Consider the following 25,637-nt stretch of genomic DNA (forward strand, 5'->3'; position numbering starts at 1 on the left):
TGTCACCCAAAAAGGGGCGGAGGCATGACGCAAGGGCAAAGTACCCGGATGTGCTGCTCTCAAACGCTGCTTTGGCTGGCCCGCTTTTTGTTTTGAAAGAACATCATCGGAAGTAGGCGGCGAAGCGCGAAAATCAAAAATAAGTTCGGTGAGGAATAAAGCAGGTAACAACTATATTTAAACTAACAGAATCCCAAAACAAAGTAGTCTACTTTAATTTAAACGGATAACATTAAGTAAAATAATGTCTGTTTTAAAAGGTGTTGATTAGCCAGCCTACTTAACTAGGCTGTTGTAGCCCAGCTAACGTTACCGTCAAGCTGACGTTTAAATAATTGGTTGTAGCTAGCTAACGTTAGCTAGTCTAGTTAACACATGAGCTGATTCATCATTAGATAACTAATCACTGATGTTAACTAACTTCATCCGGTTAACGGTCAAAACTATGACTGACTATCCGTCCTTCTAACGACAATTCAGCCTGTGTTGCTATCTTGCAAGCCAGCAGCCATAGTGTATAGTCTATAACAGTGGTTCTCAACCTCGGTCCCCGGGGCCCACACTGTATGCTGGTTTTCGTTCCAACCACAATTGCAATCCCGGAATTGTAACGAGCTATTATTTTTCCTTAATTAGGTGTTTCTCATGTCAGAAGCATTATTTGTCCACTTAAGCCACTTTGTGTCAGAAATAGATATGCATGCCATAAAAAATAAAAGTCCCATATTCACATACATTGTGCTATATTGTAGACGGTTACGTAAAGAGGTTAAAAAACTTTTTAACTAATTAAAATAAAGACTGAGGCAAATCAACAGGTTCCTAATTGTGGAAAGTGTGGACACCTGGCCACTAACTCTAATCATTTGATAGATAACGAATTCAAAAACAAAGAAAACGATAGTCAAACCTGTATTGTGCTAATTAGTTTAAGGGAAATATGCACTTAAACACGTGTTCAGCAACCTAATTAGGAGCCTATTAATTCCCCTCGTTAATTTGAGCTGTTAAAAATGTTACTTCTTTTTAAGTGATTGTTTGCAATCACTTAAAAAGCAACACATTTTTATTCTTCATGCCATGCATAGCAATTTCTGACATAATGTGGCTTAAGAGGGTAAATAATTCCTCTTAATATGAAAAACACCTAATTAAGAAAACAAGCTGTTCATTTAAAATTCTGAGATTTCAATTGTGGTTGGAACGAAAACCAGCATACACAGTTGGCCCCCAGGACCGAGGTTGAGAACCACTGGTCTATAACTTGCACATTAGCTTGATAGATAGCTGGCATTCCCCTCTAAGCACTAGCTAGCTAACACTTGATTGCTAGTTAACCAGAAACCTCTTGTAAGTTAAGTATTAGCTCGTGATTTACTAGCTGACATCTGCGTAATTGTTACCTTAATGTTAGCAGTCATTGACATTCAACATAGACTCATACAACATTGGCAATATGCGTAGTCTAATGTAGATGTTGAAATGTCTAACGTTACAGAACAATGACGGAAAACACCTTCCCCAACTGCAAAGTGGATGTTCTCGTACAGTTTTTTCGTAGTGAGGTCTTGACTTCTCAGGAGGCAAAACATTTTACTAGAAATGACATAACTCCGACCCCAAAGGTATGTGAACAATTTAAAAACATATGGTTCGATATAAAGTTGTAAGAATTGGCTAAGTTTTATTTATTGTGTCAATTAAACCTGGCTAATGATGGCTTAGCTTAGAACTTTTGAAAAATAATTTATTTTCCCTTTCAAAATGTTTCTGCATAGCTCGGTATAGAGTAGACCTTCTGTCACAATAACAGTGGCCAGTATGGGTGTTATCTGAATGATTATAAATATAGCCATGTGTAATTTTGATTGAACCAGATCTTTATGTGCGGTGAAGGATAATTTAGATGTTTGCAGAAGTTTCTAAATGATCAGGGTTTGTAGTCTAAAGCAAAAATATACACCTCAAACATTCCAAAGCAGCTTGTACTGCTATGATGTGCTTCCCGAGGTTGGACATCTGAACAGATTCATTTTGTAGTGTTTGTGCATAATTATAAATGTTAATATGTGCTTTTTATAAAATGAAGCCTACAGATTCCCTATACCAGCCATTGTGAAAACAGCAGGTCATCAGAAACCTGTAAATATCTAAAATATCCTTAATCGCACGCAAACTGGGCCAAGTGAACTACCCCTTTAAGTGTATGTTTTAGAAATGTATACATGTTGGTCAGTTATGTGGGAATAAGCTCATATATTAATTTGCACTGCCATTTTGTTTGACTGTTGTAGCCAGATGCAATTCAGAAACTCTACATGAGAATCTTAGAGCTCATGTATCGCATCAGGCCAGAGTGTCATTACATGGTAAGTGTTACTTCAGCCAACAAAACAAGTCCTGCTGCTAAGTATCATTGGTGTGATGGCTACTGACATTTGATTAATTCATGCAGTAGGCTAGACCAATACCGCAATGGTGGAAACATTTTGAACATGAGGTTACTTGGAAACTACTTCTCTTCCATGTCGGATCTGGTGTATGTTACACTTGCGCATAATTCACTGGGCTCCTCTTAAAATATAATTTCACAAAATAGCTTATGTGGTGGAATAGGAAATGCTGCTTTGATTGTTCTTGCCTGTTAGAATACCATTACATTTTTCTGCAAGCTTGAAAGTTTTTTTGTTGTTGTTTGTTTTTACAGAATCTGCCTGAACAATGTGCCTTTTTAAGTGTCTAATCAATGTACTGTTTTACCCAGATGCCTATTGCTGAGAATGTCCCAGCAATGCAGGAGTGGGTTGTCCCTATCTTACATGTTTATCTACGCATGTAAGTGTTTTAAACTGATTTTGCTCTAAATGAAGCCCTCGGTCATCCGAATGGAGGTAGTTGAAGAACGTAAATTGTTTAAGACACTGAAAAATATTCTTTGGAGCAGTATTCTAACAGGTGTGATTTGTGTGCCAAGTAGTTTTGTGTTTACCAATATGTTAATAGTACACCCTCCAGTTTCATCCCTTTGGAAGTATAAATTGAATTTAATATTATGCTGCTGTAATCTACATTAGATGTTCTCTTCCTATATAGGTGTCAGTTTTTGCCAGTTTGTCGTATATATGACTTTCAACTTAACGATCTGCTTAATCCAAGTAAGTAACATTCTAGATAAGGAATCTCAAAGGAATATTATCTTTGTCACCATGTTCATTTGGTTAATTTTAAGTGAAGCAATAATGATTAAATTGCAATGATAGAAAATGTACTTATTACACATTTTGTGGCATTGTGTTAATGGCATACTAAATTAGCCAATTAATCTTTTTCTAAAGACTGAATGTTTGTGAAAATTTTTAGTAGCTTCATTTGTTCCCTGATGTACTGTATATGAAATGAAACTTAAAAAAAAAAAAAAAAAAAAAAAAGATGATGCTAGAAAAGCCCTTTCACCTGGCATGCTAAAGGGGTCAGAATAGTCACTTCACTGAAGTGTGGCTTCCATGGCACAATTGATGACTTTTTTTGGAGCTTGTACTTCCTGAAAATAAAAATCACGGGGTGAATAAATTGACAGATAATGACTTGCATGTTTATTGATACAATTTTTTTTTCTCCAAATTATAGCTTTGAAATTGTACCCTTTATTGTAATCGGTGCCGTCCTTGAATTTGTCAATTAACATTGAGTTAAAAAATCAGCAATATCTCGGTCGTACACTATTATTTAGATTGAACAACCCTTTAATTTTTCAGAAGCCAAACGGACCATCACCATTTTGAGTGGCATTTTGAACTTCCTTCATTTCAGAAAACTCAGGCTGGAGATGACCTCAGAGTACCAGCAGTCATTTGTAAGTGCACTTTAGTTACGTATGAAACTTTGATATAGCTGATTGGTTTTGTTTCAGTTTTGTGAAAAGTAATTGTGATAAAATACCAATATTGTCCCTTAATATTGCATACAAGGGTATTCTAATTTTTGGTAATGCCATCTTTTATCTTACAGATTAGTGGGGCATATCCCATATCCAAACAACAATGATATGGGTTTAAAAACATTTTCAGGGTTTCTGACAATCACCTAGAGTTATCAATTCCTATAACCATTTATGGGCAGTGTGTGCTTCTTTAAGCGTACAGAAATTATTAAAACTTGACATGAGCAGAAAATAAAGAACTAGACTTGGTCATTTGGACTGCACTTTAACACACTTTGTGTTCCCGTTTCAGAGAGCAGACGTGGACAAATTGCAAGCTTACACCATGGGCGTGAAGGAAGCGGAGTGGAAGATCGAGAAGCTTACGTATGTCCTTCAGTTTCTGCTTGAATGAAGCTTTTTAATGACGCAAAACTCTGATGTAACTGGTGATCCTCTGCCTCACTCAGAACCATCCCACCAGAACAGCAGGCCGAAGCCAAGGAGCTGGCTGCAGCCCTGTCTGAGCTACAGATCACCACCGCCCACCTGTACCAGGAAGTGGTCAGTGCTGTAGCCAGTCAAACTGGCAGTACAACCCGTTAGTGTCAGAAAAATTACTTGCCGGGCTTTCATTTTGTTAATGTATTGGCTATCATTTCAGAACGCAAGGAATGAGCAGCTTGCCGAGTGGAAAATGGAAATTGCTGAAAGGTCGCAGAAACTGGTATGTGTAATTTACTCAATTTTTAAAACTGTAGTAATATGATTCTGTGATCATAAGGGAGTAATGAGCAATAAAAGTATGTCAGTGGTTAATAGGGATACAGGCAAATGGGCTGTAATTGGGCTAATCTAGAGTTGCATAGAACCATGGGTTAAGTCTGCATCGTCACAGATTTTAATGAGATCATGCTGATTTGGTTTTATATGCTCTCCCTGATGTGGATGACGCATCTTTGTTTGGTTTGCGTTGGGTCAGTTTTATTTAAGACTGTTTTCTGCAACTTTGTAACTTTACAAATGATCTCCCTGTATTTTGGTTTTATGTATTTTAGTCTTAGTTGCTTTGCAACTCCTAGCGGGTATCCTCTAGCGTACCTTTCAGCACCCTTTTTGCTTTTTCTAAAATGCAGTGGCTAACAATACACACTGCTTTTTTACTTGATTACATCAAAAAGGACCCATCAAGGAGGTTGTGCATTATAATTTTGCGTGTGCCTATTTCTGTTAGTATTGATGATTGAATACTGTACAACAACATTGTAAGGAATGTGACGCCACCTCAGATAACTAATGATGTCTTGGCAAGGACTCAAAAGCCCAAGACCAAAGGTTCTGTAGGTGTTGATGACATTTTAACCTAACTTTGGTGAGATTTGGTCCATTGTAGGTTTTCACAGATCAACTTTTTAGATTATAATCACTCATAACTGTTACCTTTAATTTTGGGGTCAGCATAGTAAATATGCAAAAGACTGGAGCTGGAGAAGACCTTTGAAATGTTATAAGATTTCAGGCAGTCATTGACTGCAAAGGATTTGCAACCAAGTATTAAAAATGACAATTTAATTTATAATAAATGTTAGTTTGTCCAATTACTTTTGAGCCCCTAAAATGGGGGGGGGGGCGCTATGTATAAAAATGGTTGTAATTCCTACATTGTTCATACAATATTTTTGACAAAACCCTTAAATTAAAGCTGAAAGTCTACACTTAAATCACATCTTGATTGTTTCATTTCAAATCCATTGTGGTGGCATACAGACCCAAAATGATAAATTGTGTCACTGTCCAAATACTTATGGACCTGACTGTATTTTCAAAGTTCTCCTGCCCTTTAAATGAAGAACCTGTATGTTCTGCTATTGTTTTTCACGTGTAGACTCAGAGCAAGGTAGATGTGGCCACTCTGAAGGAGGAGATAGTCAAGCTCAAGTCTCAGATCGTGGAGTCTCCAGAGGAGCTGAAGAATGAGATGGAGAGAATGAAAGAGAACGTGAAGAGCATCAAGCTTTCTAAAGTAGGAATCCTGATTTCACCTCTCCAATGCCCCCTTCACTCCTTAAAGACCCTGTACAATTAGAATGATTCCATTTTAAAAAAAAGTTACATTAAGCATAAATAACAAAAGAATATAAATGGTATTGTGTTTTTTTATTATGATAATTTCATTCATTGTTTTAATCCTGAAAGCAACACACAATTTTATCTTGCCCAAAGGGAGGATTTGGTGTTGGTCATTTGTAGAATTTTTCCTTATATCACTGGTACAGTGATTTACATTTTAGCCACGTGTCATAATCCCATGCGTCTGCTGTATCTGATCTGAGTGTGCACGGGGCTTTGAAAATGGAAAAATACGGCAGTTTTTGGTTTTGGTTTCCTGCACAACACAACATAAGAGGCCCTGGTGTATGAGGGTCCCAGGGAGTGTGGGTTGGGATACGTGGGTCCTCACTCGAGAGGCCTGGGCTGCTCTTGGTGTGTGGTCTTCTGGACCATGTGACTGAAGCTCTGTTCACAGGAGCGTGCAGACGAGAGGCTGGTGGAGCTGCAGATCAAGGTGCAGGGAGTGAACCAGTACGAGGCTGAGATCCAGCGCTTCTGCAAGCTACTGCAGGACCTCCAGAGTGGCATGGATAAGATGAACATTCTGCAGGAAGAGGTGAAGCTCTGTCTGCTCCCTGTGGGGAATCATTACAGTCAGTGTTCACCTGTATACTGATGCTTAGCCCAAGTAGTTAGCAAGGGAAGAAAACGGTGTTCAGCATTAGCAGTGCATGTGGGAAGTTTTGACGGAGCGACATGTTAAGAGGTGGAAACCTGTTTGTGTGGACAGGACCAGACTGCGGTGGCTTTCAGAGAGAAGCTGGAGAAGGAGCTGAAGAACCAGGTGGCGGAGGAGGGCCAGCTGAAGAGAGCCCTGGGGATGAAAAACGACAAAATGTCCAAGCAGCAGATCCGCAGACAGAGGAAAAGGGAGACGAGGGAACAGCATGAGCAGAACTGCATCGGGTAAGAGACCCGCTCATAATGCGCCTTCTGTTTCTAGTGTCTACTCTGGATTATCTGTGCTGCACAGTTCACATTTTGCTCAGCTGGGTTTCCTGGCCATTGTGTCATGCTGTAATCATTTGATCTGTGTATTGCCTGTCAGTCAATATGACCAGGTGCACCAGAAAAGAGAGGAGATCGTGGAGCAGATACAGGAGATCAACAGGGAAGCTCAGCAGATCAAGGCCAAGATCCAGGGACTCAGGGATGTCTGCTGCCAGGAAACTGACAAGGCACAGGTAATACTTTATTTCCTCTTTTACACCCACAAACATTTCCCCAAACCTTACATTGGCCTTTTTTGTTATTTTTAAACTGTCTGGCATATCTGGCAGAAAACCAAGTAATTGAAATGGTTAAAAATAATTTATTTCTGCACAATAAATATGAAATAAGAATTTTGAGGTTACACAAACAGTATACAGCAGTGAACTCAATTTCTGGTCCTGGAGGGATGCAGCGTCTGCTGCTTTCCATAGTTCCCTCTCACTCAGCGGCCAGTTTAGGTGTTGGAATCAAGGTGTTTGGACTCAGCAAATTGAATGATGCACTTAAGTGGGAAAACACAGTGAAAACCAGTAGATTGCAGCCCTCCAGGTGTGCAGTCTCAGATCCCTGGTGTACAGAGAATGCTGCTGAAACGTACTGTGACCTTATGACCTTGCAGGCCCAGTACGACCGCCTCCTGGCTGCTCTCGACCAGTTCCACAAGCGAATTGAGAACCACGCTGTTCAGGGGAGCGAAGACATTGTGAAAATGAAAGCGCATTATTAGTCTGTACTCATCTCCTTCTCACTTCCTTTCTTACTCCTTTGTGCTATTTTGAGTAGTTGTCTCCTGCACCATTTATACTTTTCTGTATTTACAGTCTCTTGTACAAACATCAAATAACGTGTCTTTAAAAAATGATTAGGTTTTATGTTGTACATTACTACTAGATGTACTAAATTTGGGTTTTAAATGCCTGTTCAGATAAAATAAAATATATTGGTTTGTGGCATCTTATTCTCTTATTATATTTTTAGATTGTAAGTACTGTATTTATTTTCTAGTGCTCCCATGTTGTTTTTACTGATTCTCTTCTTGTGTGCAAAGGCTGTGTGGCTTTGCAGTCAAAGGAGGCCTCTCCCAGATGCGATATAAGGAAACTCATTAATTGTCCAGGAAATGTGATAATTTCCATTATTTATTTATTCTAACCTTTATGTAACCAGGGAAGACCGAGCGTGAGCAATGCTCTCTTGCCATGGGATACATAAAAATGCACAAATGATATAATTTCAGAATGCACAGAAATAGGAATCACAATCACACAATGACAAGACAAAGATAAGCAGTGGACAATAAAGAAAAGAATTGTGATACATTAAGAGAAATCACCGTTTATCCTGTTAGACCTTGTTTAAACGAATTAACATAATCTGGAGGGTTTGAACATGGCACGTTGTTCCATGTATGAGGTGCATAATGAATAAAAGGGATGGTTTTCCCAGTTCTGTATTCATAAGGCTTATCTGAAGTAATATACCATATACTTGAGAGTGAGTATGCTAACTGATCTAAATAAATATAAAATGATTGCTTGTTAAATCACAGAGAGGCCTGTTAAAAACCTGAGCAAGGTATTTCACAACACTGAGGGATAAAGCTTGTCTGGAGAGACTTTACACACACACACACACACACATGTATATTATGACCATTTGTCTAATCTTGATTTGCATTCACCCAACAAATTCCAGATTTTCAAGGTTTCAGTCAGTTTGGAGTCATATCGATACCTACAGCAATTTCAAGGAGGATATAAACTACCACAAGATGGCAGTCATGTATAGACAGTAGCTCACATTTTAAAAAATACAAACGTAAACCAGAGGCTTTAGAAAATAGCTTCGTGATCTGGGCAGCTTTTGGAACCTAAGCAACATTCTTCCAAGCGCAGGGATGTGTCATTTGCAGGCTGATACAGTGTAGTTTCACATTGTTATACAGTCCTGTAAACGCTCCCAGCGAACGAACGGGGCCGAAAGATGCGGCTCACCAGAAGGAACGAAAGTTACCTTCACCAATATTCTGCAAGTTATCACGGCGACGCTTTTAAGCCCTTTAAACTACCATCGTGCGTACATGCCCTTCGGAACATGTGCTTTTAAATGGCATTATCCGTTGAGATCCTGTCAATCAAGGACGGACAAATCAACTTCTTGGCATGAACAATTCTGAATAAAAACCTAATGGGAAACGACGTCTGTCCTTCTGCTTCGAATTTGGCATAATGAAACATTTAGTCCCGGGGTCGCAGGTTTTTGCGTTACTGTCTTTGTGTAGTTTAAGACAACAGCAGGTGAAAGTGGAAAGCTGGGAGGTGGAGTGTAGGAGGGGGTCTGGCAGCATTAGGACAAAACACATTGGGCAAAACCACGGAGAGGCGTGGATAGATATACGCAGTATAAAACAGTTTCCGGGAGTTCAGTCAAAGCGGCAAGTCAAGTAAGCCACCTGCCGAGACGGCAGATCTGTGAACAATTAGTCGTAGCTCGAAAGGATGAAGTAAGGATCGCATGGAATAGAAGGTTCATACTTCGAGGAAGAAAGAAGAGTTAAATTGGAAAACAAAGGCTTGCTGTTCCATTGTGAAATTGGCCAGTAGGCTCGCAAGTTACCTTGAATGTTTTAATTTCATGCCAACGAGTAACGTTAGCCTAACTAGCTAGCCGAGTCACAATTAGCTAGCCATTTTTTATTGGTTAATTATCGAATTTATTTCAGTAACCAGCTAGCTAACTAATGCTTTTACATCAGTTTGTGAACGGTGTCCTGGAGGCTATGCATCCAACAATTCAAAAAGACACTACTTTCACAAAAATTTTTGTGGGCGGTTTGCCTTACCACACTACCGACGCTTCTCTCCGAAAGTACTTCGAGGCATTTGGGGACATCGAAGAAGCGGTGGTGATAACGGATCGACAGACGGGGAAATCTAGAGGATACGGATTTGTAAGTAACATTGGCAATCGACACGTCCCCTAAGTTAATTCACCTTGGTTTCATTTTAAGAATCATTGCACTCGTGGTGTTCATAACATTCTGTGTTAATGCGAGCTAACGTTAGCCAAATTACCAGCGTCCACCTATAACTTAACGGTAAATTGCAAAGGTATTTGTTTCTTTGTTCGCAATGCACTGACACTTGGGCGGCCAAATGAGGATGGGGATGAGGTATTTTGCCTGCTCATGTTTGTATTGCTATGATAGCTTGCTGCTTACTAAACAAGCAGCAGGCAAACTCAAAACTACTTCACTTATCTGTTATCCAGTTGGGTATGCCCCTGCTGCACCGTATTTTAAGTGAATGTCTGAAAATGAATCGTGGATTTTATGTGAATTCGAAGTCTAAAAAACGCCGCAGATGGGTGAACACATGGTTTTTAATGGATAACGGGGTATCGTAGGGTACAAGCAACAATTGTCTCTTGTCATACATGTCAGTCATTTACTTCACGCTGTGAATCGGTCGATTGTTATACTAAATGCCGCAACAACCCCGGACAATACTCTACACAACGTCGACCGTGGGATCGCAATATACCGTAACTTTACTGTCTAAGTCGATAGCTTGTTAGCCAACGTTGGTTATCGGTATGGTTGGTACAGTTGAAAGACAATTTTGATTATGAGTGTAATGTGAACAGCGAGTGCTACCGCATTCACGTGTTTCATCGGGAGCTAAAATAACTCTGTATATAACTATTGGAAAGGCGACCGGTAAAGATCGGAAAGTTCAAATATTGTATTAAAGCTAAAAATCGAGACTTTCAAAGTCATCACGTTTATCCACGGCTTCTTCTGGAAATGAAAGTTATCATCTGCACGCAGAGCATTATATTCTGGTGCAACTACGGATCAGATAACGTATCAGAGCACGTGAATGCTCCCGGTGCTTCTGATACTCCACGCGCCTTTCGCCTGTCAGTGTGCACGTTAATCAATCATTTTTAGGAAGCGCTTTTACACTCACATCTTACAATAATGACCAGTGTTTTTCGAATATCACACGAGTTTTTCCCACAGGAAGAATTTAAGATAATCGAATACTTTTGTAAATATTTCTTAAATGTATCCGATTTATTTCTTAAAATATATTTATATCTTAAATATTGAGATACAATTCCATAAAATATATTGGTGTTCTTTGTCAGAAGTTTATTAAAATTAATTAAGCATTCATAGTACGTCACCAGGACCAGGGTTGAGAATCGCAGCTGGAGAATAAAATAAATGGACAGTAGCAACATATTTTCGTTCCATATGTAGTTCATTAAGACTAGTAGTAATGAAATATACATGTAATCCATTGATGCTAAGGAGCTTAAGGAGTTTAAATCTTCTAACAAATGTTTTTCTTGCTGACTATGCTATATGGATCACGAGTTGAAAGGTAAGTAGTTTATTTCCGTAACATATGTCGTCTGTTCCTCCATTCAGCGTATGTGTGAAAAGTTGAATTTGAAAAGTCTATTTTTTTTATTTTTTGCTGTAGGGCACGTGAACAGTGATTCGTTCGCGCATGCTTTATATGGATATTTAAACAAGATCCCACGGAAGGCACGGTGGCACAAGGCCTGGCCTCTTTACTTATGTTTATTGAATAAGTCGAACTGCAGTGAAAGTGGGATTCATTTCTTTCCCTTAAGTTGGACTGCTCAGTCGTCTGGAGCATAAGGCCCTGTCACATTCCCTTTGTAAAGTTTTTGCCATGAGATAAAAGGCAATGGTTAACTTCACTTTGTTGTGTCAAGAATTGTGAGTGTGTGCGCTTTGTCCAAATAATTTGTTTTCATTTGCTTTAGCTTAAACCATCAGCACCATGTGTGTATGAATCTCAAAATATTGGCATCAGTTTTACGAATGTAAACAGGTTTTATTTGCCATCATGTATTTTAAGTTTCTGTAGTAATACTCTACTAAAATAATCACACGTTTTTTTCCCCCTTTCATTAAGTAAACACTAGCCACTTCCATTATATTTTGTTTTGAGACAGTGACCTGGGCTTTTTACTAATATAGTTTGAAATGACTTGAGTAATTTTTGAGCAAAAAATCAGTTGGTTATACATTTTGTGCATGGAAACATGAGTTTCCTACTCTGTTTATTGTGAGTCAGGTGTAACTGGTTTCATCAATCACATATCCAGTCCCCTCTGTTTTAGTCTCAACTGTGCGCATATAGGCTACACACACTGATGCCTACACTCATGTTGGTAACTGCTGGTTCTGCTGGACCTAAACACATTGAAAATACTTTGTATTAACATGCTAGATATAGGAGCCCTACAGTTAAATCATTAACGGATACCCGGGCTCGTTTCTGGGACAACCTGTTCAACCGGCTGGGGGAAACGTGGGTGTTTTTGATTTGGGAAAGCTCTTGGTGGTCTATGCTGTCTACTGCCATGAGAGCTACTTGTAGGAGCCTGCCTCTGCCAACTGAGGAGACCAACTTGATATTCTTGTTTCTCAATGGAACTTAAAATGGTGGGGGAAAAGTAGCACTTCCATAAAAGTATTCTTCTATCTTCTGTATGACAAACACCAGTACAAGGATGTGTTCCAGAACTTTCTCTCCTCTGTCTTTACTGTTTCTAGAGATAGTCTATTTACAGCTGCAGTCATGCATTTACAGAATTTCTTCTGGAGAAAAACATTTGATAAATACTTTAAATCTTCCTCTGCTGTGTTGTCTGTTTTTGAGAGTGGTGTGTTGCTGACCTGGTCACTCACAGCTCTGTATTGAATACTACAGTGTGTGCAGTTTGCTCCATGGTAAAAAGTGTCCAGGTGTGTATGATGTCTTCAAGGCACACGCAGATGGTAGTGAAAATGCTGATTTATGAATGCTTTCTGGGTTTTGTAGTGCATTTTACACTGCACAAAGCTCGGTCTAGATTGTGGATCAGGGGTGGTGCAGGGCATAATCCATGGGATGCGGGCCTTCCGGATGATGTGGTGATCAGTGAATCTGCATAGAAATTTGCACAACATGACTGCCTCAAACACAGCTGCTGTCCTTGAAATTGGAGCCACTATCCAAGATTGTTGGCTGTGGTGGGTCTCCTCTTAGTGACTAACACTGTCTTTATGTTTCCTGTGTCAGGTGACCATGACAGACCGGGGAGCAGCAGAAAGAGCCTGTAAAGACCCTAACCCCATCATCGATGGTAGGAAAGCCAATGTCAACCTGGCCTACCTGGGGGCCAAGCCTCGGAGCCTGCAGACAGGTGAGCTGGTGCTGTACTGTACTGAAGCAATTGCATCACCATTCACTGGAGAGGTTAGAGGAAGGATGTAAACGCTATTTATGCAATTAATTGAAAAATTTGTTGGTACCAAGAGATCATATTAGTCACCCTCCCATGACTCAACTTTGTAGATCCCTAAAAGTTTGTATGTATATTCTGTAGAGTTTCTTTCAGTTGCCCTGAACAATAATCAGAAGTGAACTTTGAAATGAATCATACAAATATGACCAGGAGACCACAGCTCATCCACCCGGGCCTAAGTAGCTTTAAGTCAGTCCGGTTTCCTTGAATTACCAGTACATCTTTGTCACAACCATACACCAAGCAAGTCGCTTAAAGAGATGTCATTTTTCCAGTGGGCCCTTGTTCTCTCCTGTAGATTTGTGTGGAATGTAGGGTGTGAATTAGTCACTGGCACGCAGGCAAGTGCACCAAAGGAGGGTACCCTTTAGCTGCAGGGCTCATGGACTGAGGGGAATAAATAAATAATAATAAATAAATAAAATGGCGCTACCTGGGGTCTCCTCATTTTCAGCTGCCTGGCTCTGGCAGAGGTTGCTTCTTCCATATAGCTGGTGCTCTCTCTCACTACACTGATTTTGCAAATGACAGGTCCTGCTTTAATCCTTTCAAATTTTGTGCCTACTCCCATTTGTTTAAAATCCTGCCCTACCCTTGATTACTGTATTGTATTTTTTGATTTGGCCCCGAAAAAGTTTTGACAGCCAAGGCAGCCATTATAGGGCTCAGACTCGCGTACACTGGTCGCTGTGTGCACACGTACACGCCCTGTCACAAGTGCACAGCTTCATAGGGACAGTCACACAGGAACAGCCCGGGTCACAAATCAAAGTTTGGCTCGCATTTACAATCACCTTGATTTGCATATACTGAAAAAAATATCACTGCTGACTCTGAGGTCTAATGGTGTGGACTCTTTGAATACTGTATGTTGACATTGAGTCTTGTTCTGTGTGCAGGCTCTGAAGTCTCATTTGTAAGGCCTCAGTGCTCGCTGTGGGTCCTCTTGCACTGATGTGCAAACACTGCAAGAGAGACTGGCTTTCAAAGGCTTTAAACAACAGATAAAAGGGCAGTGTTACCCCAAATCACCACACAATGTGAGAATAATCCCAAAAATTTGGAAAATGAAAGTGGATGTGGATTTCAGTGCAAAAAAAATGTTTCTTCCACCAGTCATGTCAACATGGGACCCATTTGTTGAAAGGGACTTGTTTACCCCCCCCCCCCCCCCCCCCCCCCCAATAAAAATTCACACACCACACACACATGGTCATATGGTCCATGTACTGTATTGGCCTCATCTTTTTTATTTTTTTTATTCTTTTTTTCTTTTTTGTTTTTTAAGGCTATGTAGGTTTGTGTCTTTCTGTCCGTATGTTTTTCTCATTATCAGACATTGTTTGTCTGCTTAGAGGTGTGTGTGTGTGTGTGTGTGTGTGTGTGCGTCACCCTAACCCTTTCCCTGCTCTCACTTCCAGGCTTGTCGGTGGGTGTGCAGCAGGTTCATCCGACGCTCATCCAGAGGCAGTATGGGTAAGTTCGCTTGCACTGGGGCGTGTGGCGCTCTCCTGGGTCTTTACTGTGTGTTCTCACATGAGATCTCTCATTAAATGTGTCTGTGCTTAGAGTCTCCCAGGTCCTGGACCCCCTTAAAGAGCTTCTCCCACCTCCCTCTGCGCATTGAAAGAGCGCTCCACCAAGACAGGAGCTATTATGGGTGTTTATTGGCTTGGCAGATGTTTTTATTTGCAGTGCTCAGCAGACAGTTTGATTACATTTCTGGAAGATGTTAAAAGGTTGCAGTGTTTGGGACAGGGCAGTCCAAGTGCACGGTCTGTACAGAAGATCTCCTGCCCTGGAGGGCAGGCTTTTAAGGGTTTAAAGGCTGTAGTGCTACTTTGATATAGCTCTTTGCGCTTGGCCAGCAGTCCCAGTGCAAGTCGGTGGCTTGAAGCTACCAGTAGAGACTAGTATTTAATCAGGCCCTGGAGAGCCAGGTTCAGGCTGCATGCTCACATGCTAATGGGCAGGTAATTAGCACTACAGTGACATGAGTTTAAGCGGACTCCCCTGGAGGCCCCTGTGGCCCCCGTTATCACCGTACAGCACCCGCCACTGCATCACTGCACTGCACCTTTCTCTGCCCCCTGTCTGCCCCCTGCCCCGTTTTACTGTCAAGCACTACTGTGGACAGGTGGGACTTTCAAAACCTTTTCTTGTGTGACATTTGTGATATTAAATGTGGTGTGAGAAAATGATTTCACATTGGTTAAACACTTGAAGTAAATGCTATTGAAATACGACATTGTCTCAGAACTACCGCTCCAGACATGCAAATTTAGTTTAGAATTGGTGCCAAATCATGCTTTGTGCTAGGGATGTTAGCAGTTAATCGATGATCAATTATTCTTCATTACGCATTCACGTCGATCAAGCTTAATGAGTAAAAAGATTAATTTTATTTTGTATTTTTCTTTCAGAGAGAAACATTATGATTTAAATAGTCCTCCAGATAGAGCTGTATAGTTCAACCTCCTTAGCTAGGCTTGGAAATGTACATCCGGGTACTGGCGCAGATACTGTTGGTAAGGTGTCAAGCTCATGGGCGGAGTCAGCGAGGGAGAAAACAGTCTATCACTGTTCTGCGTAGGGACCTGTAGATCAAGCTAGCCATCATTGCTATTTTATTGTAATGTCAGCAAATTGCATTGAATCGAAAAATTCAGCGAAGGTATTTTGGCTAAATGAACCAAATCGGACTCGAGTAGGCTACAGTCCGTATGCGGCTTCAGAGTGGACAAATGATCCAAATCAGTAGCTTGTGGTTACTTATGATTCCCTGACATCTTCATCTATCTTTATGATTTCCCCAGTAAGGAACCACGTTAACTACAATATGGTCCATGAGCATGAAAAGTAAACTACCTTGTTGACCATAATCGAATGGTTTCACTTTGAACATTTGATTGCAGAAGCAATGTTAACTATATCATTTTGTGGGCTAGCTGTTGCTAGCCATGGTTTTTTTGCCAAAAGATCTAAGTGCAAATCCAGGTTTTTAAATCGGTTTGCTATGCAGTAGGCAACACAGTAGTTTTTGTTTTTGGCATTTTGGGAACTGCAATGTTTTAATATATATTACTAGGATTTTGTCCTAATTTAAGACTTAATTTACTGACCGCTTCATTGATTTCCTGGAAACTGCAAAACCCCCCCTGTGGGAGTTGAATCTATTTCAAGTGCTCAAATGTGACCCCTGTGTCCCACTTGCCTTGCCTGTGCCCTGTTGCTGAGTTGCAATAGTGACCAAAGGACAACATGTCTTCCACTTATTACACATGATGATGATGTACTTGGGGTACACCTGTACTGTTTTAACAGACAATTTTAAGTGTAGCAGGCAGTAGGAAGAGACGCTAAATTCTCTGAGCTGAGGTGTTTACGTTGCCTTTTTGTCTAAATTTAAGAGCCATCTAAACATATTGTTCTGTGTTTTCACGTTGTGTTCAGTATTTTGATCTTATTCATTCTGAATGCGAGTGAAAAGAAGCTCGTTCACAAAGCCTGGGGTCAGGAAAAGTATTGCCTCTTGCGTCACTCGCATTTTTATTGGTGAGCTGTTTAACCTCAGTTCATGGAATTTAGGCCTGCGCTAATGACTATCGATTATTTGTTAACATTAAGATTAATTGATCAAAGGAATTATTGTGAATTTGCTTCCCTACTTTGTGCGCTTAGAAGATGCTCTTATAACTTGGAAAAAAATTCAATTTCTGAATTCTATTTTTTAAAAAGTTACAATAAAATGTATTTGATAAAATGTGGCATTGTAAAAACAGTCAGCCTCGATAGCCTGCAGACGTGAACATAGGTCTCAGAGTGCAGATAAGATGATGGGTTGCCATGGTTTTTATGTTCATTGTGGTTTCTTAGAGCAGTGTTGGGCAGAGGTGTCTCTTGAATATCAGCTTCTCGGCAGCAGTCTAGCTGCAGGTCTTGTTCAGTTGTGTTCCTCTCTTCAGCCGGCAGTGAGCCTGCGCAGAGTGTGCCTGGCTTTGTGCTGGTGTGCACAGTGCGTTTATGCTAACCAAGAGCCCGGTGGGGGGCCACTGCCTGCTGAACTGGGGCAATGCGTAAAAGAGCTAACTAACTGCAAAACTAATGCACACAGGCCCCTTCAGTCAAACAGGAAACACCTTGAAAAAATAATCTCATTTCCTCCCCGTGTTCCTTTATGCCTGGCAGTGCGAGGTGGCAGCTCTGCTGCACAAAGAGTACCAACTAGTGTATATGTTCAGTTTGTGTTTGGTGTGTCCTGGGTCGTAAATCTAGCTGCTGGTGACGCTATTGAAGTCAGGGAGTCCGTAAACAACCAGACAGTCCATACAGACGGTTTTCCTGTTTTCCTGTAAAGCGTCTTTGTGCCCTGTGTCTCTGTAAAAGGCGCTATACAAACTCAGTTTAAATGAACCAAGAAAGTGCTCTGTGGTTGCCATGTGAGTTGGAAAAATTGCAGTCTGGAGCAATTTCCTCTGATTCTGTGTGTGGAATATTGGTCCGCAAACAGCCCGTCTCTCTTGTGACACACCTCTTACTGCCCATCTATCACCATTAGGTGTTTGTTACTGAGCGTGAAGATGGCATTTGGCCAGACTTGTTTGTGGTCCTTGGATCGTGCAGAGTAGTGGGGAAAGCGTGGATGTGTGGTTATGCTCTCGCTGCACAGACTGTGCTGTGCGGGTTCAGGGAAGGGCACCGGGCCACTGTCCTCCGCTCTGGCATCATAGGATGCTTATTATTAGGCCCTGTCAGGTTGACATGTAGAGGGTATGATTTGTATGTGAGAATGCCCCTTCCTATCTTAGTGGCCACAGATATCTACATGCTGAAGCGCTGCGGAGTGGAACTTGTTCACTAATGCTCGACTGGCAGGTGTTTGAGGGGGCAGGGCTGAAAGGGGATAGTTGTCATCTCAGACTGTTCTTCTACCTGTTGTGTGTGTGTGTGTGTGTGTGTGTGTGTGGCCTGCCAGCTCTGGGAAAACTTGGAAAACATCACGTCAATCAGTCCCACTCTTTTTTTTCGGTTGAATTCGATTAATTTTCATTCCAATAATTCCACTTTCATTCCCCCCCCTTTTTTCCATATTTTAAAATTAAGTGAACAAAATGACAAGGAAGATGTTTGTGCCATACATGCAGTGTCTCAGTTGCAGTGCTGAAAGTGTGTCTTGGAGGGAGAGGCCTGTCTGAAGAGGTTGTGGCATGTGCAGGGTGAGGGCGGGGAGGGTCAGAGGAGGGCGCAGGCCAGTCCAATCACATGTACCCTGTGTCACGGTGCCCTGGCGAGAGAGAGGCTGCCAGAACAGTCTGAACTCTCTCCCTCTCTCTGTCTCTCTCTCTTCCTGTCTTTCTTTTCCCCTCTGTCTCTTCTCCCCCTTCTCTTTGTCTGTGTCTACGTCTCTTTCACACAACAGAGGACAGGCCGTGTTCGAAGGTTTTGTAAGCTTCCTGCTTCAACACAAGCAGCTTGCCCTCAGGAGGGGGATTAGGCCCTCGAGGCACTGAAACCTGACACCCTGGTGAGCTATCTGCTGGGGGGGGAAAGGGGCCGGGGGCGGGGGCGGGGGCGGAGGCGGGGTCGGGCAGCAGATGGGCATGAGCCTGGCTTTGCTGAACTGGCATTGTTGGGGATTGTGCTAATTGGGGCAGTGGTGCCAACTGCGCCCGTCCTCACCTTCCACAGGTGGCAAGCGAGTTTGGCTCATTAAATATTCACACAGTCCCCAATTGAGCCCTCAGCACCCCAGGGCCAATTCAGAGGCCACATTCTGCACTGAGCGCACCAAAATGGCCTGCCTGTTTTTCTTATTTTTCTTTTTTATTTCTTTGTGTTGTTTCCTGCCTTTCATTATTATGACGGGCCCTATCTCACAGTGGCACCCATACGGTTTGCACAAGTGCTGAAAACCTCAGTGACACCTTGGTTTTGTTATCCCTTCTGAGGAATTTCCCTTGACGTCCCCGCGGGGGGGGGAGAAGTTAGCCATGTCAGTTTAAGTGGTGTGACTTTTCTGTGTCTGTGAAAGTGCGACATCAGACGTGTGAGTTGGAGTGGAGCGATGCAGAGCTCCTTTCCCCCCCCCACTTACCTCCTGTTAACTCCTTTCTCATTCAAATAAGATGCCTTACGGTTTACAAATAAGGGTCGACTATGCAGACGCAACGCAAGGCCCTATGAGAATGGGGAAATATCAGTCTGATCTCTCAGTGTCTCTCACAGACACCAATAGTCATTCTTTCTTCCCCCCTCTGAGGAGGTTGAGCAGCAAACAGCCCGAACGTAGATACTGCTGACTACCTTGTGTGGCATGCTGGCGGAAAGCAGAGAGCTAAAGTCTCTTGGGTATAATTGAGGCCATTACTTTTTGAACATTTTTGTGGCGGATATCAGCGTTCTCTGTGGCCTGATTCAGCTTCCGTTTTGCCTGAAGTTTGACCTGGTCATTGCGGTCGTGCTGAATGCTGACATGCTATGTTAATCCTGCCCCCCCCCCCCCCCCCCCTGCCCTGGATGTCATGTGCTCCCAGTTGAAGCGGACTGAAGGTGCCCATGGAGCAGGAACCCCTCTGCAGCAAGGGGGTGTCATGCCACCCATCTCCCAAGGTGGGGTCTGAGGTTGCAGTGGAGTGGATTTCTGCAGTGCGTGTTTGGGGAGGGGGTGACCATGAGGAAGACCTCCCTCTCCCCCCTCCCCCTTCTGTAGCATGGCTTTGGAGTGCGGTGGGGTGTGGTGGTGATTGCAGTTTGAAGTGTGATGGCTTGAAGGGAGGAGGGACATCAAAGGGTGTGAGCCCCCCCCCCCTTCCTGTGGATTGTGCACGTGTGCTGTGACATTCACTGGAGTTTTGTGCTGGTTTCTTGCTTGACAGTGAAAAGGGGGGTGTGAGGGTTTTCCTGTCAGTTAAGTTTTAGTCTCTGCTCATGTCACTCTGTCTATTATAATACAAGGCAACCCACTGGTAAGAATAGTATCAGTCCAAGATGGATTTTAGATGAGCAGTAGTCTACATATTATAAGTAGCATGCATTCAAATGAATGGAAGAAGCAAAATTGTGTGAACACCAAATCCAGCAATTCTAAATACAGCAAGTCGTATACAGTGAAAAAAATCTTACTCATTTCAGTTTCTTGAAAATGAGAATTTCTTGCAGGCAAATGGTGATGTGCTGAAGTTTAACTTAAGTATGTTTGCTGAAAGCTGCAACGACAAAAAATATAGGCCTAGTCATTTGGCAGATGCTTTCTATGAAAGCAGCTTACCAAATATGTGCATTTAATGTCGTAAACAAATGCCACCTGACCTGAAGAGAGAGGCAAAGTTGCAGTCAAATCAGTGCCGTCATCAAGGTGTAGGCTTCAAGTCTTAAGTCTGTTCTGTGCGGAATTAACTCATTTCAGCCATAATTGTTTTTAAAGGTGAGAACCAAGGGCTGCTGGGTTGCTCATCCAGTGAAGTCACTGTTGTTGTTTCAGGATGGGCCCCATAGTCTGCTGTTGCCAACTGTGGCCAGCAGCACCACAGGCAACATAATTGGGTTAGTGAGGGTTCAGATGGCTGGCATCCTCATTTCTCTCTTGCGACCCCTGCTGGTCGATCGAGCACCTATGATCTGCTTGCTTAAGCTGCACATGAAGTGTCTTCCTCTGAGCCATGTCTGTGCAAGCCTTGCTTGTGGGCTGCAGTGTGAAAAGAAGCAGCTGGCGACATGTGCTTTGGAGGAGAGTGCATGTTTGTCTACAATCTCGCATCGGCTACAGAGATTGCAGTATGAGCTTGGCTTTGTACAATTGGGCATTCCACACTGGGAAGAAAATTGAGGGGGGGGGGTATAAAAAAGAAAGAATGAGAGTTATGCTGCTGCATTGCCTCTTAATATATGGCCAAAAATGTCACTGCTGCAGGCATTTGAACTTTTGAAACAAATGAACCATTTCGCTTGTGTAATTTTGTGATTTGGCAGTGATCTCATTGCAGAGTTGTTCAGCTCATTCAATATGCTGAAAAGAAAAGGCAACTAATACGAGATTAGATTCTACATCCTATGTTTATTTCATGGTTTGACTAAACTGATAGAGTAATCATTCTTCAATACAAGGTCTTTATTATGTGGAGTACTGAAACTGCATTTGAATAGGAACATTAGGAAGTGGAAAGAGTTTCCGTCATTGAGACCAGATTATTCCAATACCAGATTTGCCTCTAAGCAGGTTACACTGTATGATTACAGAGGACATTGGCAGGGTGCTTATGCTGTCCCTTCTCCTGTAAAGCAGCAAGATTATAAAAATGAGCTCATTGTCTGTGAGTATTTAGGGTAGGGTAGTTTAAATACATCCATCCCCCCCCCCCCCCCCCACATCCCCTGGCCCCCAGGTCACGCTCAGTCCTCTGTCACCCATGAGGAGCGCAGGGCACCCATGAGGGGAGAGTCTGCAAGATAAAGTTCAAAAATAACCACCACCCGCCCCCCTCCATCCCCAACAGAGGGAGAGCAATAGAGAGCTGTTCCTAATAACCCCTCAGTGGAGTGAAAACAGTGCTGCTGTGCTTTTATATAAGCACACTTAACTGCCAGGGTGCTGTAGGAGGGGACGTGTGCTTGTGAGTGTGAGTTCAGCATGGAGAAGGCAGTAGCAGCTGTTATACCGTTATACCCTTTTATGTCGGGATGTCCACCATCTTCTCTAAACCTTGTGCTTTTAGTTCACTTATAGCAAGAATGGAGATTGCCACCTTCTGCGTCTAGGCATGTGCCCTCTTGCTTCACAGAAAGTATTTGGTTGAAGGGGCTGGTTTTGCATCACAAAATCTGCCAGCTTAGTAAAGTATTCACTTCTTTTCAAAAGTATGCCTGGATAATTCAAAAGAAAAAATGGAAAAAATAATGTTGCTGTTTATTCCTTTGATTACTTTGAATTAAGTGAAAATACCTAACTGGAAGCCAGTGAACTTGAGCATAGCCTGTCTCTTGTGGAAAGCCAGGTCTGCCTGTGTTGTCTCAGCAGCCAGGGTCTGCTCCACGAGTCTGCTTTGTTTGTGTTTCTTTGTGTGTCTTCCTCTGTGGTCATGATGCACACCATCCTGTGGCTTTGTGCCTTTTGTGTGTCCCAAAATAGGTGATGTCATTTTGTTTCGTTTCTTCCCCCCCCCCCCCCCCCCCCCCCCCCCCATCACCCTGCCCCAATTTGCTACCCCTGTCTGCAGACTGGCCCAGCAGTACATTTACCCACAATCCTTTGTGCAGCCCAGCCTGGTGCTGCCCTCCCAGATGGCCTCAGTCAGCTCCCCCTACCTGGACTACAGCAGCACCTACGCCCAGTATGCTTCGGCTGCCTTTGAGCAGTACCCATACTCTGCCTCTCCGGGGTTCCTGGGGTACGCCTACACGCCCAGCCCCACCGCGCCCACACCCGTCCCTCAGTCCCTCCCCTCGGGGGCCGGCGTGGCCACCGCCTTCCTGCAGTACCCCCCGCAGCCGCTGCAGCCGGACCGCATGCAGTGAGCTCCCGTGGGAGTGGTGGTGTGCGGTTCGCTGAGGGGAAGCTGAGAGGCATCGCTCTATGACATCAGGAGGAAACCCCGTCACTGCGAGCGTGGGGTGTTGTGTCAAAGGGCTTACAGAAGCACACAGCAAGGCTGTGCATTCTGTTTAATAATGTTATTACTCCTACTGTTGTTATCATTGTTATTGTTATTAATGTTCTTATTGTTACTCTCAATGTTGTTGTGTATTGTCCTTGTCCATGTTCTTATGATTATATTGTTTCAATCAGAGGAAACCTCACTCTTGTCCGTTGCCATGTTCACACCCAAACGAGCTGTCGTTAGTACCTGCATTGCGGGCTGGTGGGGTGAGGGTTGGTGGCACAAGGATGGACATTCAAGGCAGGGCCAGGCAAGGGCGAAGCTGTGGAGGGACATCTTGCCTTGTGGTCAAGGAAGGACGATACGGGCTCTGCTTCTTGGGCGAAATGGGAGGCAGGGGCTCCAGCAGAGGAAATGCTGTCGTGCCTCCCCAGCCACCAGCAGCCGTACTCCATTGTGAACGAGGAGGATCAGGACTCCCTCGCTCTGCAGAGCTTTAACCGGTACTCAGCCATGGAGGAACAAGGACCAAAGGGGTCCTCCCAGAGCTAACGGCGCATGAAGATGACATCAGTATCACCTGCTTTTTATGAGGCCTTAATCTTTTCACCCCCCTTACCCTGCACTTCCATAATGTGAATATTAAGACCTTGCTCTTCACTTTTTATATGAGACTCCTTAATGCCAACATTAGAATTTCTTGTTCTTTTTCAAAGGCAGGTTCATGTCTTTTCTAATTAGATTATCGTAGTTTGATGTAGATAATCACAGCTAATTTCAATATGCAATTATGATAGGGAGGGAGGGGGGCAGAGTATGTGGGGGTGTACAAGGTAGATGACACTGTAATACATATTTTATATAACTGTTAATCATATCAAATGTTGCTTTTTAAAAGGACATTCATGTACAACATTTTTAATATTGCTGCCGCAAATTAAAATGTATATTACAGTATTTATGTTAAGATATTTAAAAACATAAGTTAAACTTTTTTTCCTTCATTTTTTACATTTTATTTAAAATAACTGTCCACAGGAAATGGATGATACGTCTTTGCATCGCAGTCCTCGGTCAAGGCCTTTCTTTGTGGACTGTTTATTGATGTCCTGCAGTTAATGTCACCGGTCCCTGCAGGGTATTTTGGTCACTGCTGTATTTGGAGCATTTAGTTTTCATGTTATTTACATAGCAACGCCATACCAAAAAAATGTTCTGGAAAAAAAATAAAGAATTTCTACATACAAATGTTTTTAATGTATAAGGAATGGGGGAGTATACCTTTTATGTAACAAAATGAAAATGAAGAATTGGTTGATTGGTTGAATCGAATGAGCGAATGATCCATATGGAGAGGTATGTGCCTGTGCATATGTGTACACGTGCTGTCCATATCAATCTGCTGCTTGTTCTTTTTTTCCCCTTTCTTTGCAATGCTGTCTAATTGGGCGTTAACTGGGTGTGCCAGACAAAAGCCCTTCATAAAATGATCAGTTGTATAGTCTTTAAAGTGCTCCAGTTTTCTTCAGGGTTTAGAAACCAATACATTCCCTTAGTCAATGTTGTGCACTAACACTGCAGTTGCCGTTTGACTTTCTCCCTTATCTGTGATTACCCCGCTGAGTGACGTCTTGATGATTTTCCTATCCTACCAGGGTAGAAATACATTCGTGACTGAATGGGGGAAAACCCACGGAGCTCCCTGCAAAGCCTCCGCAGCGCTCCGTAGTTCTTATATGGAAGCACAGCGGCGGACACACTGTGGCCTCAGCTGGGGCTGGATGAGGGAGCGGCGCTGCAGCCCCAGAGGCCCCGCTCCAGGAGCGGAGCGCCCCGCAGTCTGGCGGCCAGAGGCCCCGCTCCAGGAGCGGAGCGCCCCGCAGTCTGGCGGCCAGAGGCCCGCTGCTGCCTCGCGCTGACGCACGTGCCGAGGCTGGGCGTGGCCCCGAACGCAGAGTGCAGCGTTGGAAGGCGCGTTATCTGCCCGTGCTGTTCGCTTGCAGGAGAGGGGTGGAGGAGGACTGTCTTTGCTGGTGCAGTGAGGCCCCTGTTTTATCAGCTTGCAGAGCCCACGGTGCTGACATCTGCCAGGAGCACACGCCGACTCCACCGTCCACACGCATGGCACTTCGGGTGTTATTGAGATGAATGTTTCTTTAAAATTCAAGAAAAACATCATTTTGCTTACAGGCATCTACAGAAATACATTAACGGTTGTTCTATATTGACACTTTAAAACGAATGGATCTTCAGGCATCCGGCTTGGCCACAGGGTCTAATTCAGTTTTGTTTTAGATGGGGATCAGTCATCTTGTTAATATATTCCTTCCAGGAATATGCAAACGTCACGCTTTCTGTGGGTACTGGTGTGGTAAATGAGGAATGCATTCACTCATATTGACAAACTGGTTTGCACCCTGAGAACACAGTGCACTTTGGAGGAATGTATGTCAATATTAATCCCTCTACACGTCTAGTCAATTATAGGTGACAAGCTGCCACTACTATTTCTTAGAGACAGAAAAATTTACATTTGTTTCCTGTGCAAGACGTGACAAGGCATACTTCCTCGCCCAAATTGACGGTGCTTTGATTGCACTTCACACTAAAACCAAGACATGTTCGTGTAATATAGTATAGGAAGGCAAAGCTTTGCTGTTGCCCTTCACATTTAGTATCCGTGTATA

The 25,637-nt window shown here is 42.8% G+C and overlaps 2 protein-coding genes across 4 annotated transcripts; both read left to right on the forward strand.

Moving 5' to 3' along the window:
• The first annotated feature begins 35 nt into the window (after positions 1–35).
• Positions 36–7,977, forward strand: nuf2 (UF2 component of NDC80 kinetochore complex). Of its 3 annotated transcripts, none has more exons than XM_035388889.1 (14): positions 36–164; positions 1,499–1,625; positions 2,295–2,369; positions 2,765–2,835; positions 3,094–3,155; positions 3,756–3,853; positions 4,233–4,306; positions 4,390–4,483; positions 4,584–4,646; positions 5,805–5,942; positions 6,447–6,587; positions 6,762–6,937; positions 7,080–7,215; positions 7,644–7,977. In XM_035388889.1, the coding sequence occupies exons 2-14, from the start codon at positions 1,503–1,505 to the stop codon at positions 7,749–7,751; spliced, it is 1,359 nt and encodes a 452-aa protein (XP_035244780.1). In that variant the 5' UTR covers positions 36–164; positions 1,499–1,502; the 3' UTR covers positions 7,752–7,977. The 3 variants fall into 3 exon arrangements, with proteins under 3 accessions (XP_035244780.1, XP_035244781.1, XP_035244782.1); XM_035388890.1 differs by having other exon boundaries at positions 125–148; XM_035388891.1 differs by lacking the exon at positions 36–164 and adding an exon at positions 1,230–1,350.
• A 1,370-nt stretch (positions 7,978–9,347) lies between these two features.
• Positions 9,348–24,277, forward strand: LOC118211566 (RNA-binding protein 38-like). The gene is made up of 4 exons (XM_035388894.1): positions 9,348–9,974; positions 13,132–13,255; positions 14,779–14,833; positions 22,570–24,277. Exons 1-4 carry the CDS (start codon positions 9,765–9,767, stop codon positions 22,865–22,867), a joined length of 687 nt encoding a protein of 228 aa, XP_035244785.1. The 5' UTR covers positions 9,348–9,764; the 3' UTR covers positions 22,868–24,277.
• Positions 24,278–25,637: the final 1,360 nt, after the last annotated feature.

Source organism: Anguilla anguilla, chromosome 13 (genome assembly GCF_013347855.1).
Source record: "Anguilla anguilla isolate fAngAng1 chromosome 13, fAngAng1.pri, whole genome shotgun sequence".
Taxonomy (NCBI): Eukaryota; Metazoa; Chordata; class Actinopteri; order Anguilliformes; family Anguillidae; genus Anguilla; species Anguilla anguilla.